The following is a 20,132-nucleotide window of genomic DNA, read 5'->3' as shown; positions in this document are numbered from 1 at the left end:
ATAAGAGTCTTATAGACCCTCCTGCCTATAGGGTGGCTGCACGGTGATTCTCAGACCTCAGTTTCCTGTGTAGGTAGGCTTACAGTAATTAAAAAAAAGTTAAAGTAAATTTTTAAAACTTTGTTGTGACAGGGTCTCACTCTGGAACACAAGCTGGCCTCAAACTTGTGATCTTCTGCCTCAGTTTCCTAAGTGCTGAGATTACAGGTGTATGACGCCATATAATTACTTCCAGTTTTTATAGTCATCTTCTTGAGGGTAAGTGATAAGTTCCTGGGTAATCTGCAGACTGTATTTGGAAATGTAATGCCTCGGGGTTTTCATTTGGTTCTGTTTTTGTCTTTTGTTGTTGTTGTTTTTTGTTAAAAAGGAAGTTCTGAAGAGATTCACAGAGTGTAAAAAGACCAGTTGGTTCCATGTTAACATACTATAAAAGTCTGGAGGAAGTACTACAGATAAAACCAAACCAAACACGGTTGCATTTAGTTTAAACTAGTATTTCCTCTTATGGAGAGTCTTTATGTTGTTGTTAATCTCGGGGCTTGAACTCAGAGCTGTTCCTAACTGCTTTTGCTCAGGGCTAGCACTATACCACTTGCAGCCACAGCTCCACTTCAGGTTTTCTGGTGGGTCATTGGAGCTAAAAGTCTCATGGGCTTTCCTGCCTGGGCTGGCTTTGAACCGCAATCCTCAGATCTCAGCCTAGGATTATAGGCATGAGACACCTGGCTTTGGAGAGTCTCTTTATTCAATACTTACTAACCCTGGTGTTTGTCCTAAGGTTGGTTCAGGATGTGGGAATGTGGCAGGGCTCCCAGGGAGCCTAAGAATGTTCCTGATGCTGGTTCTCTTGTCCACATCTACCCTGGGAGCCACCCCTCCTGCCCCACTGCCCGAGTGACAGATGCATACTTTCCCTACCCATGATGCCAGCTGCCCTGGCAGGAGACCACGTGTGTGCAGCCCCTTGCCCCTGACGACTGTGGTAGAAAGAGCACAGAACAAGAGGAGCTCCAGCAAATCCAAGACCCTGGACGATGCTGCTGAGGCCAAGGCCTGGAAAACAGAATTGCTGATGGGAATTGCGTGTAAGGTCTTGCCTCGGAGCTGCTAGCCTCGCTTCTAGTTGCGTTTATTCTAATTGCAAGTTCAGCTTTCCTCCCTAAGTTAATGTCTGTTCTCAGAGGTAAGTGCACTGTCTCCGTGGTGTTTATGGAACAAAATATTTGATGGTGTTGGCAGAGATAAAGTGTTCCTTTCGCCTGGCCCGATGCTGTTCTTGTAGATTCTATCTTTTAATTAACCAACAGATTTTCTTTCAACCCCTCTCAGTGTTTATTCAAGGAGTGCTTCGTGTAAACACTTTTGCTCGCCGATGCTTAAATTTTTAATGTGTGTATGTGGGTGTAAAACCCCATAACAATGCCTGTAGCCTTTAGAAAAGAAAAAGAGCGAAACTCCTTTAGTATTCCAGGTAGGTGTCCATTGCCTTTTTTTTCCCACTCTCATTTAAAATTTCCATTACTTATTAGTGTTTCCCCTAAACGACTAGAATTTAATGAAAAATTAGAGACAATTTTTTCCCCCCTCTACGGCTCCTTTGCCGCTGTTCTGCCTCTTGGTCAAAAGTTTGTTTTGTAGAGGAAGGATCACAGGCTGAGGATGAAGGCACAGCTCTTCTGCTTGGTGGCCAAGTGATGCTGAGCAGGTACTAAGTGTCCTCATCTGTAGCGTGGAAACCTTCACAAAGTTTTTCTGAAGATTGTGAGATGTAAAGACACGGTTTGACAGTTGCTAGTTCCTATGTTCCCAGGCGTGAGTACTTGACCTGGGCTCCTACAAGGCCTTGCTACTGCATTCTCCCTAACTCTAGGCCTTGACCCCAGGACCCTGCTCTCTTGTCAGCTGGACACTTAAAGATTTGACCTCCAGACCCCCAACCCAGGGCCCTCAGGGTGAGTTGATCTTTCTTGCTGCTACATGTACTGGTAGCTACTTTACTATACACATCACCTAGAGGTGACTTGCTTGTTTGCCTGAGAACTCCTTGAGGGCTAAGATTTCTATCGTTTTTCCTCATTGAATTCCTGAAGACAGTGTTCGGCACCTGCTAGCTACTTAAAATTTTTTCTTCTTCCTTCCTTCCTTCCTTCCTTCCTTCCTCTTCCTCCTCCTCTTCCTCCTTCTCCTCCTCCTCTTCCTCCTTCTTCTTCATAATAGGAAAAGAACAAAATATGAGATTCTGACACAATCTAAACCTCATTTTAGATAAAAAATTTTTTCTAAATTTTTCCCCATCCAACCTTTTTTTTTTTCCTGGCAGGACACCCAAAGGGGGATACATAATGTTTATTTCATTTATTTTTGCACCAAAAAAAACTTCTGGAAGAATAGGGCATGCCAGAATGTATTGCTGGCCAAACAATGACCTGTGCATATACAATGACTGGCTGACTGCACGCATAACTGGTAGAGTCTAACAGGGAAGGAAAATTGGTGTGGAAGAGAACAACGTTGACTGTGAAGCTGACTTGTGAGTCTGGCAGGCCTGGTTTTGAATCTGACCGGGTCACTAGCAAGGTAACCATGGTTATGCTACTTGATCTCTGCGTCTTAAGAGTTTGGCCAGTTTTCTCTCTTGTTCTAGTTTGAGCTCCTCTCTCTTCAAGAATCTGCTCCACCCTTCTTTTCCTCACTCTAGGACAGTGACTGTTCTTTCCTGTTATAGAAATAAGAGTAGAAAATGCTAGATGGAACTGCCTCATGGAGGAAGAAAGTCCACACACACACACACACACACACACACACACACACACACACACACACACACACACACACTCCTACAGGTTTTATTATACATATGACCATTGATACAAATAGGGAAAAGCACATGGGAAAGTTCGGAGAATTTCCATGCCTTCACCGGTGCCCCATCAACTTATATATTAACTATGCCATCTGGGATGTTTTTGAGGGTAAAGTCCACATTAGTTGAATGGCCAGGGAGGCATTGCCCACCGATGTCCAGCCTCTCACCTGGCCTGCTTGCTCCTCCCAATGCTATAGGGCTTGGTGCTGATCTCTGTGTGGGCTAAATTCCCATTCACTTGCCCACGGGAGGGGGGGGGGGAGGGGGGGGGGGAGCTTTGTTTCTCTTTGCTCCTTTTAGAATTTCTACTTATGATTTAAAGATGGAATTTAAATCGGAAAGTCAAAAAGATGATAATACATACCTTCCTCCTCTCTGCATTCTTCCCAGGTAAAGAAATGCCTTGTTGGGATGGAAAGGTGGCTCAGTGGAAGAGTGCTTGCCTCGCATGCATGAGGCCCTGGTTTGATTCCTCAGCACCATATAAACAGAAAAAGCCAGAAGTGGTGCTGTGGCTCAAGTGGTAGAGTGCTAGCCTTGAGATGAAGAGCTGAGGGACAGTGCCCAGGCCCAGAGTTCAAGCCCCATGTCTGACCCTCCAAAAAAAAAAAAGAAAAAGAAATGACTTGTTTTTGCATGTGCAGTCCAATATATAACAATCATTTAGTATTTTTTTTCCCTAATAGGACTTAGGGACTTTTGAGTAAACAAATGCTTTGTCTGAACTACCTAAAAGCTAAATTATGTTTTTTTTTTTTTTTGTCTGTTTCACAGAACGCTGATTTCATCTTGTAGTGAAAAAAGTATTTTTACTTAGGATGTGGAAAAAGACAATTTTTAAAAATTGGAGTTGGACTGACTTATGTAACTGTAACCCCTCTGTACATCATCTTTATAATAGTAATAAAAAATACAATAAAAACCTAAACTGTTCAGCACCTCAAAAAATGGAGTTGGGAGTTTTTACTGGAGTTTAAGGAAAAAAATGATGTCTTGAGCGTTTCTCCTCCTCCTTTTTGTCAGTACTGAAGACAACTCAAAGCCATGAGCTTGCTAGGTGGGCACTCTACCACTTGAGGCATGCCTCCAACTCCTTTTTAAGTTGGTTATTTTCAAGGTAGGGTCTTGCTTTGTGTCTGGGCCTACCTAGGCTGTAATTCTCTAGCTTGGGCATCTCTATTGGAAAGGAGAGGAAAACACCAGTCCTTGTGTCGCTGGGACAACTGGTGCTTGCATTGTGCCAGCCACTTGCTCTTGCGAATTTCTTTTTGCCTGGGTTTCCTTTGAACCGCAGTCTGAGATCTCTACCTCCAAAGCAGCCAGGACTACAGGCTTGAGCCAATCAGCCCAGCACTTTTCCCTTCTTTTTATCTCCAAACCTTCTCTCTCTGTGTCTCTCTCTGTCTCTGTCTCTCTTTCTCTCTCATTTGCCTAGACATCCACCACTCCTTAAGATTGTATTCCTTCAGTTTTGACATTTGGGGAATGCTGGGAGGTGGTGGTCTTTTTATTTAGCACGTTTTCTTAGCCCTTGCCTCCTTGCATATCCAGGGTGGGGAACAGTGACTCAGAGCCGCTCCTGCTAACTGGAAGGAATTGGGTGTTGCTGAGTACAAAGCCAGGAACTTGACCTAGGCTGAGGAATGGGATCTGAGCAGCTGTCTCTCTCAAAATAGGGCTTGCAGCCAACTCTCAGGGAGTCTGGCGACTGGGGAAGAATTCTGCTTCAACAACAGGCAGTCTGTTCTATTTCTTCCTGCCCCGGTTCTTCACCTGCTGAGTTTCACTGTATCCTTCAGCTCCGTGTAACTCTACCTCACCAATTTTCACGATTTGCTGCAGACTTCAAAACCCCAGGCTCTACTATTTCTACCTCTGGAGATGCATTTATCTGCAAAGTTGAAAGATTAAGTTTCCTTTATTTATTCTTCTAGGTTTCTAGAGTTCACCTCCTTCTCACCTATATACCAGAAACGTACAATGTATTCAGAATGTGTTCTCCCCCCTCCCCTGCCTCTGTCAAGATGTTTGCACTTAGGGCCTTGTACTGGAAGACATGTTCTAGAGGCGTTGCACCACCTGAGCCATACTAGATCTGCTTTTTGATAGTTTTGAGATAGGATTTCACAAACTTTTCTACTGAGGCTAGCCTTGAACCATTAGCCTTCATCCAAGGCATGCTTACAGCATGAGCCAGCTAATCTTTCTTTTCTTTCTTCTTTCTTTCTGGCACTGCTGGCAACTAAACTTAAGGTTGCTAGGCAGGTGTTCTACCTTGAACTATACCTCCAGCCCCAGAAAGATGATCTTACCATTATTTTAAAGGCTCCTTGAACATTCCAGTGTTCTGAATTTAGGTTGCACAGAGAGTCCTAGAAACTGACAAATGGGCCACTCTTTTTTCAGAAACACTCATTGCAACGTGTTCATTCTAGCACTTAGCGACTTCCATTTGAGGCAGCTCCTGGGCTTCTAACAGAACTGGTCTTTGCTGGTGTCAACCTGGTTTTGCTGCATGATCACATCATCTTTCTTTTATGCTCTTCATTTTCAATTCCATATTCGTCTTCTCTTTTGGTAGAATTTGTTTCTTTAAACTTTCTTTTGTGTGTGTGTGTGGGGGGGGGGGGGGAGTGGAGACTGAATCCAGGACCTTATATATCCTAGACATGAGCTTTATTACTGTACTACATCCCCAGCCTGAGGTTTTATTCTTCTCCTCAGCCTGGTCCTTGCTCTGCCTCCTGGCACCTTCTCTGTTCCAGGGTTCAGTTGAGGTACTGGATGAATCACTAAAGAGGTTCTAGCCGGCTAATCCAGGGATCAGGGCCGGTCACCCTTCCCCTCCTGTCCTGTCACTGCTGGGGCTCTGACCCAGGCCTCTTCCCAGACGCCCCTTTTCTCACTTAAATCCCTCGACCTTTTTGACCTCTCAAATAGAAGGCTGCCCTAGACATGGCAGATGACATCTGAGGCCCAGGAGAGGTGAAGGATACGGGAATCCTCTGCTTGTCCATACCGGCAGATATTTTGTGGAAAGAGAGTCAGGAAGGTTCTGGCTTTAACCGCTTGCTGCCTGTTCCCTGCACAACGCCAAACCCGGAGCATTCGCGGTGGAGAGCATTTCTGGAAATGCTTGGATGGAGGGGAGGCGCAGGCAGGCAGGGCGCGCCGAAAACTCCTCCAGAGAAGGTGTCCCAGCCCGGCGCTGGGCGCTGGTCTGATCAGCCGGGCCTCCGGGAAATCCACCTACCCCGGGGCGAACCCAGGCTCACGCTCGGGTTTTGGAGGGTTGCGGGGATCTGGGTGGAGGCGGCCGAGGGGCCAGGGGCGCCCACATTCGCTCTCCAAACCCGGCCTACGGCGGGCGGCGGGGGCCGGCGCCGCCTCCCCGGGCCCGGCCGGCGGGAGCCGCTGCGGAGAGGGCTGGAGTTTGGGACCTTTGTGCAGACCTGCGGGGAGGGCGGAGGCGGGAGGGGGGCGGGGCGGGGCGGGGTGGGGAGGGCGCCGAGCCGGGCAGCCCCACCTTTCAGTCCAGTCGGGAACGCGGGCCGCGGGTGTGAGTCACAGGCTCGTGCTCCGGGCCCCCTCGGCGAGCGACCCGACCGGTCCCCGGGAAGAGGGGTCTGCGCCCCCGCGCCCCCGGCCCGGCCTTGGCGGGGTGCTGGAGCTCCGGTCCGCCCGGTCTGGCTCCGGAGCCAGGGCTGGGTTTCCCTCATGTATGGCCCGGGCCCGACGCGTGCGGCGCTGCTCCTCCTGGGCGTGCGGCTCTCAGGTAAGCGCAGGTGGGCGCCCGGCCCGGCCCCGGCCCCGCCCGGCCCCCGGCCCCCGGCCCCCGGTCCCCGCCCGGCCCCCGGCCCCCGGCCCCCGGCCCCCGCCCAGCGGGCCGGACTTGGCGCGCTCTGCCGTCCGGGCGCCTTGCCCCGGACTGCGCTCCGGTCTCAGGTGGCTCCGTGGCGGGACCCGGCCTGGGGCCGGGGAGTTCTGCGGGGAGATCGGCCTAGTCGGGGCTGGGCCGCGCTCCAGGTCCCGGTCCCCCAGTTCCGCGCGCAGCAGTTCTGGGGTCTGGACTGCACCTCGGGGCGGCGTCGCCGCGCGGGGCCGGGGACGCGGGAGCCACGCCGCGGGCGGGCGGGCGGGCGAGCCCGGCGGGACGAGGCCAGGCCAGGCCGGTACCGCTGGTCTCCTCGCCCCAGCGCTGTGGTCCGCGGCGGCGGTGGAGATCTACACGTCCGGGGCGCTGGAGGCGGTCAACGGCACCGACCTGCGGCTCAAGTGCACCTTCTCCAGCTTCGCGCCGGTGGGCGACGCGCTGACCGTGACGTGGAACTTCCGGCCTCGGGATGGGGGCCCCGAGCAGTTCGTAAGTCGGTAACTTGGGGTGTTTCGGGGGAGACCCGTGCGGAGCTCGGAGAAGACGGGGCTAGGGAGAAGGGGTCCGGCGGGGTCCGGCGGGCCCCTTCCGTCCCCGCGCCCAGCGCCGCCTCCCGCCTCCCTAGGTATTCTACTACCACTTGGATCCCTTCACACCCAAGAACGGGCGGTTCAAGGACCGGGTGGTCTGGGTCGGGAACCCCGAGCGGTATGACGCCTCCATTATGCTGTGGAAGCTGCAGTTTGATGACAATGGCACCTACACCTGCCAGGTGAAGAACCCACCCGATGTGGATGGGCTGGTGGGGACCATCCGGCTCAGCGTTGTGCAGACGGGTAGGTCACGCCGGGGGAGTGGCGTGGGCCGGGCGGGAGCTGGGGGGCCGCAGGGGCCGCGGCCCGGGTGTCTGCGAGCCTGGGGCGGGCTGGCGCTTGGGAGCTGCCCTGCCGAGGCGGCCGGAGAGACCTGGCAGGAGAAGAGCAAGGCTTTGTTGGGAGAGAGAAGGGATCTGGAGGATTCTGTGACAAAAACAGCCTTGAGCTCCTCCGAGACGGAGAGGAAGCAGCTCTGATAAACGACTGACAATTGGCCTGTTGATTCCCTGTCTACCTGCTCTGGGCCGGCAGGGTCTGCAGTGCTTGGCCAGTACTATCTCATTTAACCCGATGCCGCCCGAGGGCAGGCACAAATGGTGGGCACTTCCCACGTGTCAGGACACATTTTACTGATTCGCTACAGATCTCTTCACGCTGTTGATCATGTTGTTTTCCATTTTTACCAACAATATATGTGAACTGTTTTTTGGCTTTGCTTTTTAATAAGAACTTCAGAAATGGATATTGTCGTCTCTGTCTTACAAAGGAGGAATCTAAAGCTTCAAGAAAGTTTGAAAGTTAATAATGCCAAAACAGGACCTGGTCTTGGACTTGTAATCCTCCTGTTGCAGTCTCCCAAGTGGGTGGCGGGTAACCCTTACACACCACTCCAAAGGTTGGAGCCTGTCAAGTGGCATGGCCTCCTCCTTTCATTCATAGTACGGATTGAAACAATCTTCTCAAGTCCCTACCAATAGAAAGCAGTGCAATCTGGAGAACTGATTGAAATTCTGGAAGTAATGTACTTTCGACCTCAGTTTCTTTTCTTTTTTCGGTCATGTGGCTTGAACTCAGGGCACTGTCCCTGAGCTCTTCAGCTCAAGGCTAATGCCCTACCATTGAACCACAGCACCATGTCTAGTTTTCTGGTGGTTTATTTAAGAGTATCAGGGACTTTCCTGCCCTGTCTGGCTTTAAATCATGATCCTCAGAACTCAGCCTCTTGAGTATCTAGGATCACAGATGTGAGCCACCAGTGCCCAGCTCAACCTAAATTTCTTTTGATGAACGGGTTAGACAAGAAATGAATAGTTCTTAAACATATTGGAATTACTACTTCTTAAGAATCAAATGAAAACAATCTATTGAGTATCTATGGCCCTGTTTCCCACACACAAAAAATGGAGGTAGGGGCTGGGAAGGTGGCTCAGTGGTAGAGCGCTTGCCTTGCACGCCTGAGGCCCTGGGTTAGATTCCTCAGCACCACATAAGCAAAAAGAAAAAAGCCGGAAGTGGCGCTGTGGCTCAAGTGGTAGAGCGCTAGCCTTGAGCTGAAGAGCTGAGGGACAGCGCCCAGGCCAGAGTTCAGGCCCCACAAACGGACCCCCCCCCCAAAAATGGAGGTATACCCAATGAGACATGGGAGTATGTAGGTTCATAGATCATCTCAACTCTCTGTCCTCCTCACCTTTATTGAGATAGGGTCTGGCTTTGTAGCTGATGCTGTCATTGAATATGTGATCCACCTGCCTCTCCTTCCCAAGTGCTGGCTTTATGAGTGTACGCACCTGGCTTCTTTCCATCCTTCTTGGGGGAGATTCTAGGCTGGAAACTCCTAGGCTTGACATTCTCGAATATCTTTTCTGGCTCTGAGTGTTTATTGATTTATTTTTTTGTTGGTCGTGGGGCCTGAACTCTGGGCCTGGGCGCTGTCCCTCAGCTCTTCAGCTCAGCACACTACCACTTGAGCCACAGTGCCACTTCCAGCCTTTTCTGCTTATGTGGTGCTGAGGAATTGAACTCAGGGCCTCATGCATGCAAGGCAAGCGCTCTACCACTGAGCCACCTTCCCAGCCCTCTGAGCGTTTATTGAAGAGCAAATCAGAAATCAAATGAAAGGACAGAAGCAGGTTTTATAGACTTGAGTCTAGTTAGGGACTCTTCTTCCCTCTGGGTTCCTTGTTTACTTGTTTCCTAGACTGAAGTTACTGATTTACTTATCTTCCTAAGGAACAAGAACTCCTTGAAAATAATTTTTGTTTTGCTTTCCTTGGCTATCACAGTGCCTGGAAAATAGTAGGCCCTTAATAAATCTGAGTAAATGACTCACTGACTGATAGAGATGGCACATAAGGGAGAAATGGGCTGGGCACTAGGTCTGATTCAGTTAGTAATAACATTGCCCTTCTAGGCAGTCATCGGACTCACTGGTTCTCTAAGTTCTAGTGTCATCTTGGTCACCTGAAAGACATGTTGAAGCATAGGCTGCTGGCCCCATTTGTAATCCAGTAGAGCTGGACCTGAGATTTTTCATTTCAGTTTTCAAGTGCTACTATTGCTGATCCCTAGGATTATGTTTTAAGATCCACTGCAGCAGTTCTGTGGGGCTATCTGTTCTAGAGTTTACAGGGTAACATGATATTTTATACATAGAGGCAGGAAAAAGGAAGGTTCCGTTTAATGATGTATGCTATTTGCCTTCAGATTTCATCATAGTTCTTTTTTGTGTGTGTGGTGTGTGTGTAGGCGTATGCACATGTGCGTGTAGGCGTATGCACATGTGCGTGTGTGTGCATGCATGCATGCCATGCCAGTCCTTGGCCTCAAACTCAGTGCCTGGATGCTGTCCTTGAGTTTCCATTGCTTAAGGCTGGTCGTCTACCACTTGAGCTACAGCTCCACTTCGGGCTTTTTTGTTGGAGATGAGAGTCTCACAGACTTTCCTGCCCAGGCTGGCTTTGAAAAATGATCCTGAGATCTCAGCTTCCTGAGTAGCTAGGATTACAGGCATGAACAACCAGTGCCTGACCGTCATAGTTCTTTATGGAATCTTGAGTTGATCACCTGATCTTTTTTCCCCCCTTATAGTGACCTTCTCTGAGATCTATTTCCTGGCTCTGGCCATTGGCTGTGCCTGTGCGCTGATGATCATCATAGTAATCCTGGTCGTCCTCTTCCAGCACTTTCGGAAAAAGCGACGGGCTGAGAGAGCTCATAGAGTGATGGAGATAAAATTGTAAGGCTGTACGCTGATGGGAAAGTCTAACACTTTCTTATGGTGACTCTTGGTATTGTGTGGGGGGCCACATTGTTGAACATGTTTTTCCCTTTGAGTAAATCCTGTGTGAAAGAATGCTAATTCACAGGACAGATTAATTAAGGAGTAAAGAGTAACTCTGCAAAAGGTTTTTTAATTTTGCAAAAGATTTCAATGTATACTTTCTTTACAATGTGGGATTTGGTGCTATAAAATTTGCTTTTCAAGTTTTTCTAAAATACCCCTTGCTTTTAAAGTGAAATACACATTTCCAAAGACAGGACTAGGAAGTCAGCAGGGTGGCTAAGTATTAGTGATCTGCTAAGCCGATAGCCAATTGAGAAATGCTCAAAAAGCATTTCTACATTGAGATAAACTTAAATACTACAAAATTTGCAGTTGTGCAACAACCATTTAATGTTAACCTTTAACCTGCTCACTTTTCTAAAATCCCTACCGTTGCAAGAAACTGCATTCCTTTTAGCTATTACTCCCTGTTCTCCTCTCTCACCAGCCCCAGACCCACTTATCTATGGGAGCTTGCCTGTCCTGGACATGTCCTGTTACTAGAATCATAAAATATGTAGCCTATTATATTTAACTTCTTTCATTTAATATTTTTAACATTCATTAATGTATGTATTAGTACTTCAACAATACTTTTTTGTGTGTTTGTGTGCCAGTCCTGGGGCTTGAACTCAGGGCTTGGGTGCTGTCCTTATGCTTCTTTTGGTCAAGGCTAGTTTTACCACTTAAGCCACAGTTCCACTTCTAGCTTTTTATTCTTTATTGGAGAGGAGTCTCATAGACTTCCCTGCCTGGGCTTGCTTAGAATTGCCATCCTCAGATCTCAGCCTCCTGAGTAACTAGGATTACAGATGTGAGCCACCAGCATCTGTCTCATTAATACTTAATGGCTGCATAATCTTCCAGTGTAACGAGTATGCTTACTACATATTATTTATCTATTTGTCAACTGATGGGCATTTAGGGTTTTTTTTCCCCCTTCTCTTTGGCTATATAACTAATGCTGCTATCAATAGACACCTACAAGTTTTTGTGTAGACCTGTTTTCAACTCTTTTGAGTCTTACAGTAATTGTCTCATTTTTTGGAGGAATAATAGCCAGACTGCTTCCCCAAACAGTTATATTTTACATCCCTGTCAGCAATGTATGGGAATTCTAACTTCTCCATACCCTCACTAAACCTGGTTATTGTCTTAAAACATTTTTTTTTTAATTAAAGCCATCTAGTGGATATGAAGTAGTATCTGAAGTTTTAATTTTCGTTTTCATAATGATGGATAATGCTGAGCTTCCTGTTTGTGGCTCTTTGTATAGCTTACCCGCAGAACTATTCAGAGCCTGCTTGCCTTATAACTGGGTTGGTTAATGTGTTTTTATTGTTTAGTTGAGTTTTTTATGTATTTTCAATACCAATCCCTTATCAAATATATGATTTATAATTGGTTTTCCCATTCTGTTTTTTACTTCTTTTGTTCAATGTCCTTTAAGGCACAAGTCTTATGTTTTAAGTCCAACTTAATCTGTTTCTTTTGTTGCTGGCTCTTTTGTGCCTAATCCAATATCATGAATGTTATACATTTTCTTCTAAGAGATATATAGTTTTAGTTCTTACAGTCAGGGTTTTGATCCATTTTGAATTTAAGAAAAATACAATTCTATGTTATTATTAAGGTGTACAGAGAGGTTATAGTTTCATAAGTCAAATAGTGAATACACTGCTTTTTGGATGTTACCCCTCCTTTTGCTTCCCCCCAATTTCTCCCTCCCATCCCTGCCTTGAATTAGATTTGTCTGTTGTTGAGGTAAGAGTTCCAATTCTTTCTTAAATGGAAAGATTACTTCTTTTTCTGGGTATATAGCTGTGCTGGCACCAGTAAATATTTACTGAAATAAATTTAATCAATTTAAAGAGTTTAAGAAACCAACCTCCTAAAGGAGGATACTCCTAGAAGGGGAACACAAAGGTGCAGTACTTCTGGTCATATAAAACGATATTTATTGAAATGAACTCCAGAAAATAGAAACAAGGGACAAGTTCCTTATATGCACATTTATTTACTACTATTTACACTAATGCATCAAAATCTCCATTTATTAGAGCTCAAATACTTGACAACCAGAAAATGTCAGTCATCTTTTCTATTCATTACCCAACACCTAAATCAGTATGGTTTACGTCTTCAAATAACGACTTCACCTCTCCTAGACTTTAGAAAACAAATTATTGGCATTGAAGTAGGAAGAGATATCCACAGGACCAAATAAAAAACAAAAAACTTGGGGCTGGGAAGGTGGCTCAGGGGTAGAGCACTTGCCTTGCATGCTCGAGGCCCTGGGTTTGATTCCTCAGCACCACATAAGAAAAAAGCCAGAAGTGGTGCTGTGGCTCAAGTGGTAGAGTGCTAACCTTGAGCTGAAGAGCTGAGGGACAGCGCCCAGGCCCAGAGTTCAGGCCCCACGACGGGACCCCTCCAAAAAAAAAAAACAAAAAAAAAACCTTGTGGATGGGGACAGGAGAGAGCGAGGGAAGGGAAGGGGTGACATGGTCCAAAAAGAAGTGTACTCTCTACCTGACTTATAAATGTAGCCCCTCTGTATATCATCTTCATAATAACAATAAAAATTTTCAAAAAAGAAAGGAAAAAAAACTCAAAAAGCTAGAAAACCAAATCACAGGACACACAGGATCTTCAAAATTCTTGGCATATAAAATCAGTGTCTTGTAGCATCCAGGAGCTTTGACAATAGGTTATATTTAATTATCAAGTGATTGACACCTGTCATTTACTAGGACTCTTTGCCATTATTAGCCCCTAATCTTGCATTTTCTGAAGGGTCCCTATCATTAGTCAAGCAGAAGCTGCAGGTACATTGGAATGGCATTTTTTTAGTTGGAGAAGATCTCCAGTTTGCCAGCTTTCGACTCCTCTGCCTTAAGGTCAATCCATCTCTGTTGCTCTGGGCCAGCATTTCTGGCCTGTTGAGGGGTACAAGGTCAGGGAGCTTGCTGAGCACAAAGCTGTGACATACTGCCACCATGCTTTATGAGAATTCTGAGAGGATGGTGAGGATGGTGGACCACCACACATGGAGTTGTCCTTGTGGGCCATCTGAGAGGGCACCTGGGTGGAGTTTCCAGAAGCACTATGGTGGGGACTTCTAGAAGCTCTTGAATTTGTGAAGATCTGTTTTTAAGGACATATCTCAAGTGGGCCAGATTTTTTTCCTGCTCCAATAACACTCTCTGGATCCCAGCATTAGGAAAGGCAGCATCTACCGGCTGTAAGAGCCTTTCTCTCCTGGTGCTGAGGACCTGGGCTTGAACAGACTGAGGAGACAGGAGGCTGGTCCACGGGTGCAGAGTCAACCTCTGAAGGTCTGTTATTAAGGACGCTGAGGATTCTGGAAGAAGAGGAGTTGGCTCTGGTCCACTTGGGGAATTCTCTTCCTCGTCCACTAGAACAGATTTTGGGGTCAGGCTTTGGTTGAGGGTGTCTGAGAGGCCCATTGGCAGTGGAGAAGTTGCTCCTGAGAAGGCCAGGAAAATTTGCAGTCTTGAAAAAGCCAAAAATTCAGAAAATGTCAAGAGCCTAAAGTCTGAGCTCCTGTTTCCTCTTTAAGCTACCTAGAAGTCAGCCTGTTGTTTTTCTTTTCTTTTTGTCTTGTTTGTTCATTTATCTGTTTTTGGGAAGTTGGGGCGGGACACAGAAATGGAGGGACAAAGGGTGAACAAATGCAGCAGTGGTACTCACTGGACACCATGTTGAAAATGAACTATGCAACTTGTGAGTGGGGACAGGAGGGAAAACTGGGAGAAAGCGAAGGAAGGGTGACATTGTCCAAAAAGAAATGTACACATTACCTGACTTGTGCAACTTAGCACCTCTGTATATCACTTTTACGAAGACAATTTTAAAAAAATTAGAGGAAAAAAACAAAAAAAGAAACCCATCTCTGAATCCTAGTTTGAATAGAATATAAACAATAAGAAGACTTCTAGTCAACACAAAACATATTCTGAACAAGAATAGGAATGAGAGGCAAAATAACCAATGTTGAAGTAAAGTGTGTCCTATAAATTTCTAGACTTCCAAAATCAGATCTCAGACATTCTGAAAAGAATCTTAAGTTCAGATGGCCAAGACAGGTCAAGGAGTGTTAACTGGTTATGGGGGATGAGTAGTTGTTTCGCTCCCAGGTTTGTGTAATTCTTCCCAAGATATGGGGAAAAAACACATTGCCTGGTATTTCTATAGGATTTCCCCCTATTTTTCTTTCTTGGTCGGCTGTGGGTCTTAAACTTGGGGCCTGGGTGCTGTCCCTGCAGTCTTGTTCAAGGCTAGCACTCAATCACTTTGAGCCACAGCACCACTTCCCCCACTTTGTTTCTTGTCTATTCACTTGACATTTGGGTTCTGTTTTGTTACAGAAAAGAAGAAGAAAAGCTCAACCAAGAAAACAAGGTCTCTGTGTTTTTAGAAGATACAGACTAACATTCCTAGATGGTAAGCTTCACTAAGGGTTGATTCCTTTCCTCCACTTTTTGACCTATCTGGGCCATCTCCCAGATTAACTTATGTGGCTATGAGTTGTTTCCTAAATGAAGTTAGAGGCAGTGGCCAGGGTATCTTATTAATAAAATGATGACATCTTCCTTTGCTGTACTTTCTCCAAGAATTAATAAACTAGACTTTGCCACTAAAGCTGAGATAATTCTCAAGGTTTTAGAAGCTTTGGGGTTATATATACTAACACCAATAAAATTCTTTAAAAAATATAATTTTATTATTAATAATAAACTTTTAATGTGTCTATCATTTTTTTAGGGGGCAGTATTAGATTTGAACTCAGGGCCTTGAACTTGCTAGACACTCTACCACTTGAACAACATCCTTAGCTCTTTTGGCAGTAGTTATTTTTCAGATAAGGCGTTTATGGGCTTGCTTATGTGAAGACTATCCTTTTTAGGGGTCCTACACACTGCAGTGACAGACATGAACCACTGAACCCAGCTTTTCATTGGCTGAAATGGGGGAATCTAAGAACTTTTTTTTCCCAGGCTGGCCTCAAAACTGTATCTTTCTACTATAGGCCACCTGAGTAGCTAGGATTGTAAGTGTGAGCAAATTGTAGCTACTATGACCAGCTAAAAAATTTTTTTTACAGGGCTGGGAAGGTGGCTCAGTGGTAGAGTGCTTGCCTTGCACGCTGAGGCCCTGGGTTCGATTCCTTAGCACCACATAAGCAAAAAGAAAAAAAAAGCCAGAAGTGGCGCTGTGGCTCACGTGGTAGAGTGCTAGCCTTGAGCTGAAGAGCTGAGGGACAGCGCCCAGGCCCAGAGTTCAGGCCCCACGACCGGAAAAAAAAAGAAAAAAAAAATTTTTTTTTACATGAAGAGATTACTCTTTTTCAATACTGCAACCTAGTCATGACACTGAGAGAGCAAAATAATAAGATACTCATGGCATTTTGACAAAAGAACTTTGGTACTATTTATTTCAATTCCTCATTTAGCTATTATACTGTAAATCTAGTTCGCTTATGATAAAGCTGACTTTCTAGTTTTCTGGTTTACCATGCTTAAATGGAAAGATAGGAGTATTTTTCCTATGCTCAGAATTTCTCCCATTCTCTGAAGTATGTCTAATACATTTGATCTCTAGATGTAAATACAAACGACTTTATGACACAAGAATATTTTTGCTATTAATAACTTTAGTCTGTAAAATCTCATTCTAATTGAGAGGACTTATTAGTCGACAGTCACATTTTATAGGCTAAAGCTACAATTTTATTTGTAAAACCTAATATAAAGTGACTATTTTATAAAAATAGAAAACCAAATTTGGATTTCTTACCGAAGATAATTGTCTTTTAAAAGTCAAGCAGACTTGGACCAAATGAAAATAAAGCTTTTGTAGCAAAAAAAAAAAAAAAGTCAAGCAGAGGTGCTAGGAAGGTGGCTCAGTGGTAGAGCACTTGTCTTGCATGCATGAGGCCCTGGGTTCAATTCCTCAGCATCACATAAGCAAAAAGAAAAAAGCTGGAAGTGGTGCTGTGGCTCACGTGGTAGAGTGCTAGCCTTGAGCTGAAGAGCTGAGGGACAGTGCCCAGGCCCAGAGTTCAGGCCCCACAACCGGACACCCCCCCCCCCCCAAAATAAAAAATAAAAATCAAGCAGAATCTCTTAACAAGTCAGATTAAAAGTTGGGTGTATGGCTTAAGTTAGTTGTTTAACACTTACCTAGTAAACACCAGCTTCTGAACAGAAAAAGAAATAAGCTATCAGATTAAAAAAAAAAAGATAATATTAAATGCACTTTATGATCCCTGAATGGATGGACATAAGTTGGAGTAAAGTAAATGTAAAAAAATTTGGATGGGTAATTGAGAAACTTTTAAATATGGAAATATTGAATATGGATAACTCTAGGGATTTATTTTTCATTACATAGGAAAATGTCTCTATTTAAAAAAAGCACAGTGGGGGGCTGGGAAAGTGGCTCAGTGGTAGAGTGCTTGCCTTGCATGCCTGAGGCCCTGGGTTCGATTCCTCAGCACCACATAAGCAAAAAAGAAAAAAGCCGGAAGTGGCGCTGTGGCTCAAGTGGTAGAGTGCTAGCCTTGAGCTGAAGAGCTGAGGGACAGCGCCCAGGCCCAGAGTTCAGGCTCCACGACCGGACCCCAAAAAATAAATAAATAAATAAATAAATAAAAAAAGCACAGTGGAAGGCTGGGCATGGAGAAACATGCCTGTAATTCTAGCATTTGGGAGGCTGAGGACCAATGCAAGTTTAAGGCTAGCATGGCCTATATAATGAATGTGAGGTGAGTCTAGGCTATATACAGGAACCCCTACTCAAAGAAACTAAACAAACAACAGCAACATAAAAGCACCATGAAATTGTAAGGACCAGTGATTTGCTTAAAAACGTTTGCAGAAACAATCCTTAAAAATTAGGTGATGGAAGAATTCCATATATTGTCTTTTCTCCTTTTCTGAATCTTTGATTTTTATTTACTTGGGAGGAGGAGGGGCAGGCATGGAATGTATACAGGTAACTGAACTGTGGATCATTCCAGTGTCCTTCCTAGATCCCCAGAGGCTATAAAATAAAGGGCACTGATCTGGGAACCATGTGACAAGGATTTTTTTTTTGTGTGTGTGAAAATACTGTACAGAGGGGTTACAATTACATGGGCAAGATAATGAGTACATTTTTTTATCAAGCATTGTAGCCTCCTCCTTTGTTTCCCCTTCCCATCCCTTCCCATGACAAGGATGTTTTTTATTAAAAACTAAAACAGGAGAATAAGTTTAAGAATATTTTCCTTAGGCAATGGAGAATAGATTTAATAATAGAATAGATTTAATCATGTAATCCATAATGCCAAGTATTCCTTATGTAGTCTTCCTAAATATATAATCCATTTAAAACTTTTATATTTCAGGAAGCTGAAGAATTCCAAGAACAAGGATCCTAACATTCCTTGCAGTTAATACTGCCTGAAGTTAATGGAAATTTTCATTTGGCTTTTCCAGTTATGGCCTGTCTTCCTACAATTTCTGCAGTGTATACCCACCTGATAAGCAATGTCCCCCTGCAGGCAGCACAGGGCTCTAGAACAAACACGACAAGACTTACACAGACTCATTAGGAACATTTTATTTAATTTCAGAATGTGCATAGTTTTTCAAATGTTTTGTGTTAGTTTGTAAACTAAGAAGCTACATTTTTGCCTTTAAACACTCCTGGAGTATGACTTTGTGGGCACACACACTAGCATCAAAAGGGGATAAAAGCCACTTATCTGCAGTTTCCTTTTACATACTGGTTTCTTTACAGCAGCATTCTTGCTACTAAAGTTAGAATTTGTTATCCTTCTCATATTTCAGTTAAAAGGTGAGCTATGTCTTCTTGGTTTTGATTGACAGTAAATCCAAAATTTAAACCATTAATTTTGATTTTTATGGCTTTCCTAAGTATTCAATATATCTTGTTTTATTGGGTTTCTTTCAGTATTCCAGGTAGAAAGTTTTTTAGTTTTTATTGTGTGATTGCCATCAATGAATCCAAGGTTTATAACTGGTTGATATAACACAAAAGGTTATGGCAATGATTACTGGCAAATGTTATCTCGGGATGAATAATTCTTCACATTTTTCTATATTGTGAAAAACACAATGTAGATTTACAATCTACAATGTAGGTCTTTCACAAGCAGTGACTGTATAGATTAATATGTACCTCCCAAGTATTGAATCTGTACCAAAACAGTGAACTGTGTGCTCATTGCAGACTGGAATGAATAAGCAGCTTACTAGGAGTGTGAACCAGTATGCTGTAACACAAAAAAACTTAAGGCTGGTGAAAAAAGACCAGCCCCAAATGGTTGAGTTTTGTCTAGCATTACTGGAAGAGATTACTTTTTTTTTTTTTCTTAAAATGTCTTTTGGTTGTAATTTAGTTGCTTAAAAGAGTAAAAATTTGATATTGAGCAAAGAAACTGCTAAAATACTGTAACAAATAAAACTATTCTTTTGCCCATAAATTTGTAGAAATAGTAAACTTTATAAGTGGGCTTTGGAGAAACACGTGCTTTTTAAAAAAGAGTCTATTTACCTGATGCCATTCCAAACTTCAGGGTAGCAGCATTTGTTCAAAGGATAGAATTAAGTCTCATCTGTACAGCCTGATATTTTGTTTGCATTGACTGGGTTGCATATGGATTTCCTTTTACCAAACCTCAGTATCCTTTATATCAATATATTTTCAAATAGATTGAGGATGTTAGAACTTGATTTTTTCCAATATTATTTTTAAAAATTTGGCATAATTTACATATGTACCATGATTCTGAGATCCATTCCATACCTGACTCCTGCTTTTATACAGCCTAAAAAGGTGAACTTTCACTGCTCAGTTTTGAGGCTAAAAATTGAATCTGAAATCTGTATTACCTTTAATCCACGTTTTTATATTTTTCTTCATAATTCAACCTATGTAAGTAAAACTGGGTATTTCTTCAAATAGATGACCTGCATGATATTCCATCGGTGTAATAAAGTAGTGAAAAACTCATGGAGAATTTTTCCAGCATTCCTGTAGCTGTTTCTTGGCTAAAGCCGGAAGAGGATAATATGCCCTTGTTTAGTGTTTCGTTCTTGAAGGTTACTTTTGAAGGTCACTTTTGTATTGTAACTTATTTTTTATGCCTTAAACTGTGTAAATAAAATATTAGTAATAAAGTTATTTCCTTATGTACACATCTGAAGTTTTTATACAGCAGATAGAATAAAAACGGGGATATATGCCGGGCGCTGGTGGCTCACGCCTGTAATCCTAGCTACTCAGGAGGCTGAGATCTGAGGATCACGGTTCAAAGCCAGCCCGGGCAGGAAAGACCGTGAGACTCCTATCTCCAATAAACCACCAGAAAACCGGAAGTGGCGCTGTAGCTCAAGTGGTAGAGCGCTCGCCTTGAGCTGAAGAGCTGAGGGACAGCGC

The 20,132-nt window shown here is 44.3% G+C and overlaps 1 protein-coding gene across 3 annotated transcripts; it reads left to right on the top strand.

Moving 5' to 3' along the window:
* The first annotated feature begins 6,422 nt into the window (after positions 1-6,422).
* Positions 6,423-19,889, top strand: Mpzl2 (myelin protein zero like 2). Of its 3 annotated transcripts, none has more exons than XM_042682972.1 (6): positions 6,423-6,644; positions 7,066-7,232; positions 7,369-7,579; positions 10,427-10,574; positions 15,053-15,125; positions 18,074-19,889. In XM_042682972.1, the coding sequence occupies exons 1-5, from the start codon at positions 6,587-6,589 to the stop codon at positions 15,114-15,116; spliced, it is 648 nt and encodes a 215-aa protein (XP_042538906.1). In that variant the 5' UTR covers positions 6,423-6,586; the 3' UTR covers positions 15,117-15,125; positions 18,074-19,889. The 3 variants fall into 3 exon arrangements, with proteins under 3 accessions (XP_042538906.1, XP_042538909.1, XP_042538908.1); XM_042682975.1 differs by having other exon boundaries at positions 15,053-15,128; positions 18,167-19,889; XM_042682974.1 differs by having other exon boundaries at positions 15,053-15,128; positions 18,076-19,889.
* The last annotated feature ends 243 nt before the right edge of the window (positions 19,890-20,132 follow it).

This window comes from Dipodomys spectabilis, unplaced genomic scaffold, assembly GCF_019054845.1.
Source record: "Dipodomys spectabilis isolate Male_0828 unplaced genomic scaffold, ASM1905484v1 ptg000076l, whole genome shotgun sequence".
NCBI lineage: Eukaryota > Metazoa > Chordata > Mammalia > Rodentia > Heteromyidae > Dipodomys > Dipodomys spectabilis.
This window is presented reverse-complemented; position numbering and strand designations above follow the sequence as displayed.

What these genes read in the sequence shown, in the direction of transcription:
- Mpzl2 (XM_042682972.1), top strand. Translation starts at nt 6,587, where the DNA reads ATGTATGGCCCGGGCCCGACGCGTGCGGCGCTGCTCCTCCTGGGCGTG. An exon ending in CCTGGGCGTGCGGCTCTCAG is followed by an intron (nt 6,645 to 7,065) that starts GTAAGCGCAGGT and finishes TCCTCGCCCCAG; the next exon opens with CGCTGTGGTCCGCGGCGGCG. An exon ending in ATGGGGGCCCCGAGCAGTTC is followed by an intron (nt 7,233 to 7,368) that starts GTAAGTCGGTAA and finishes CCGCCTCCCTAG; the next exon opens with GTATTCTACTACCACTTGGA.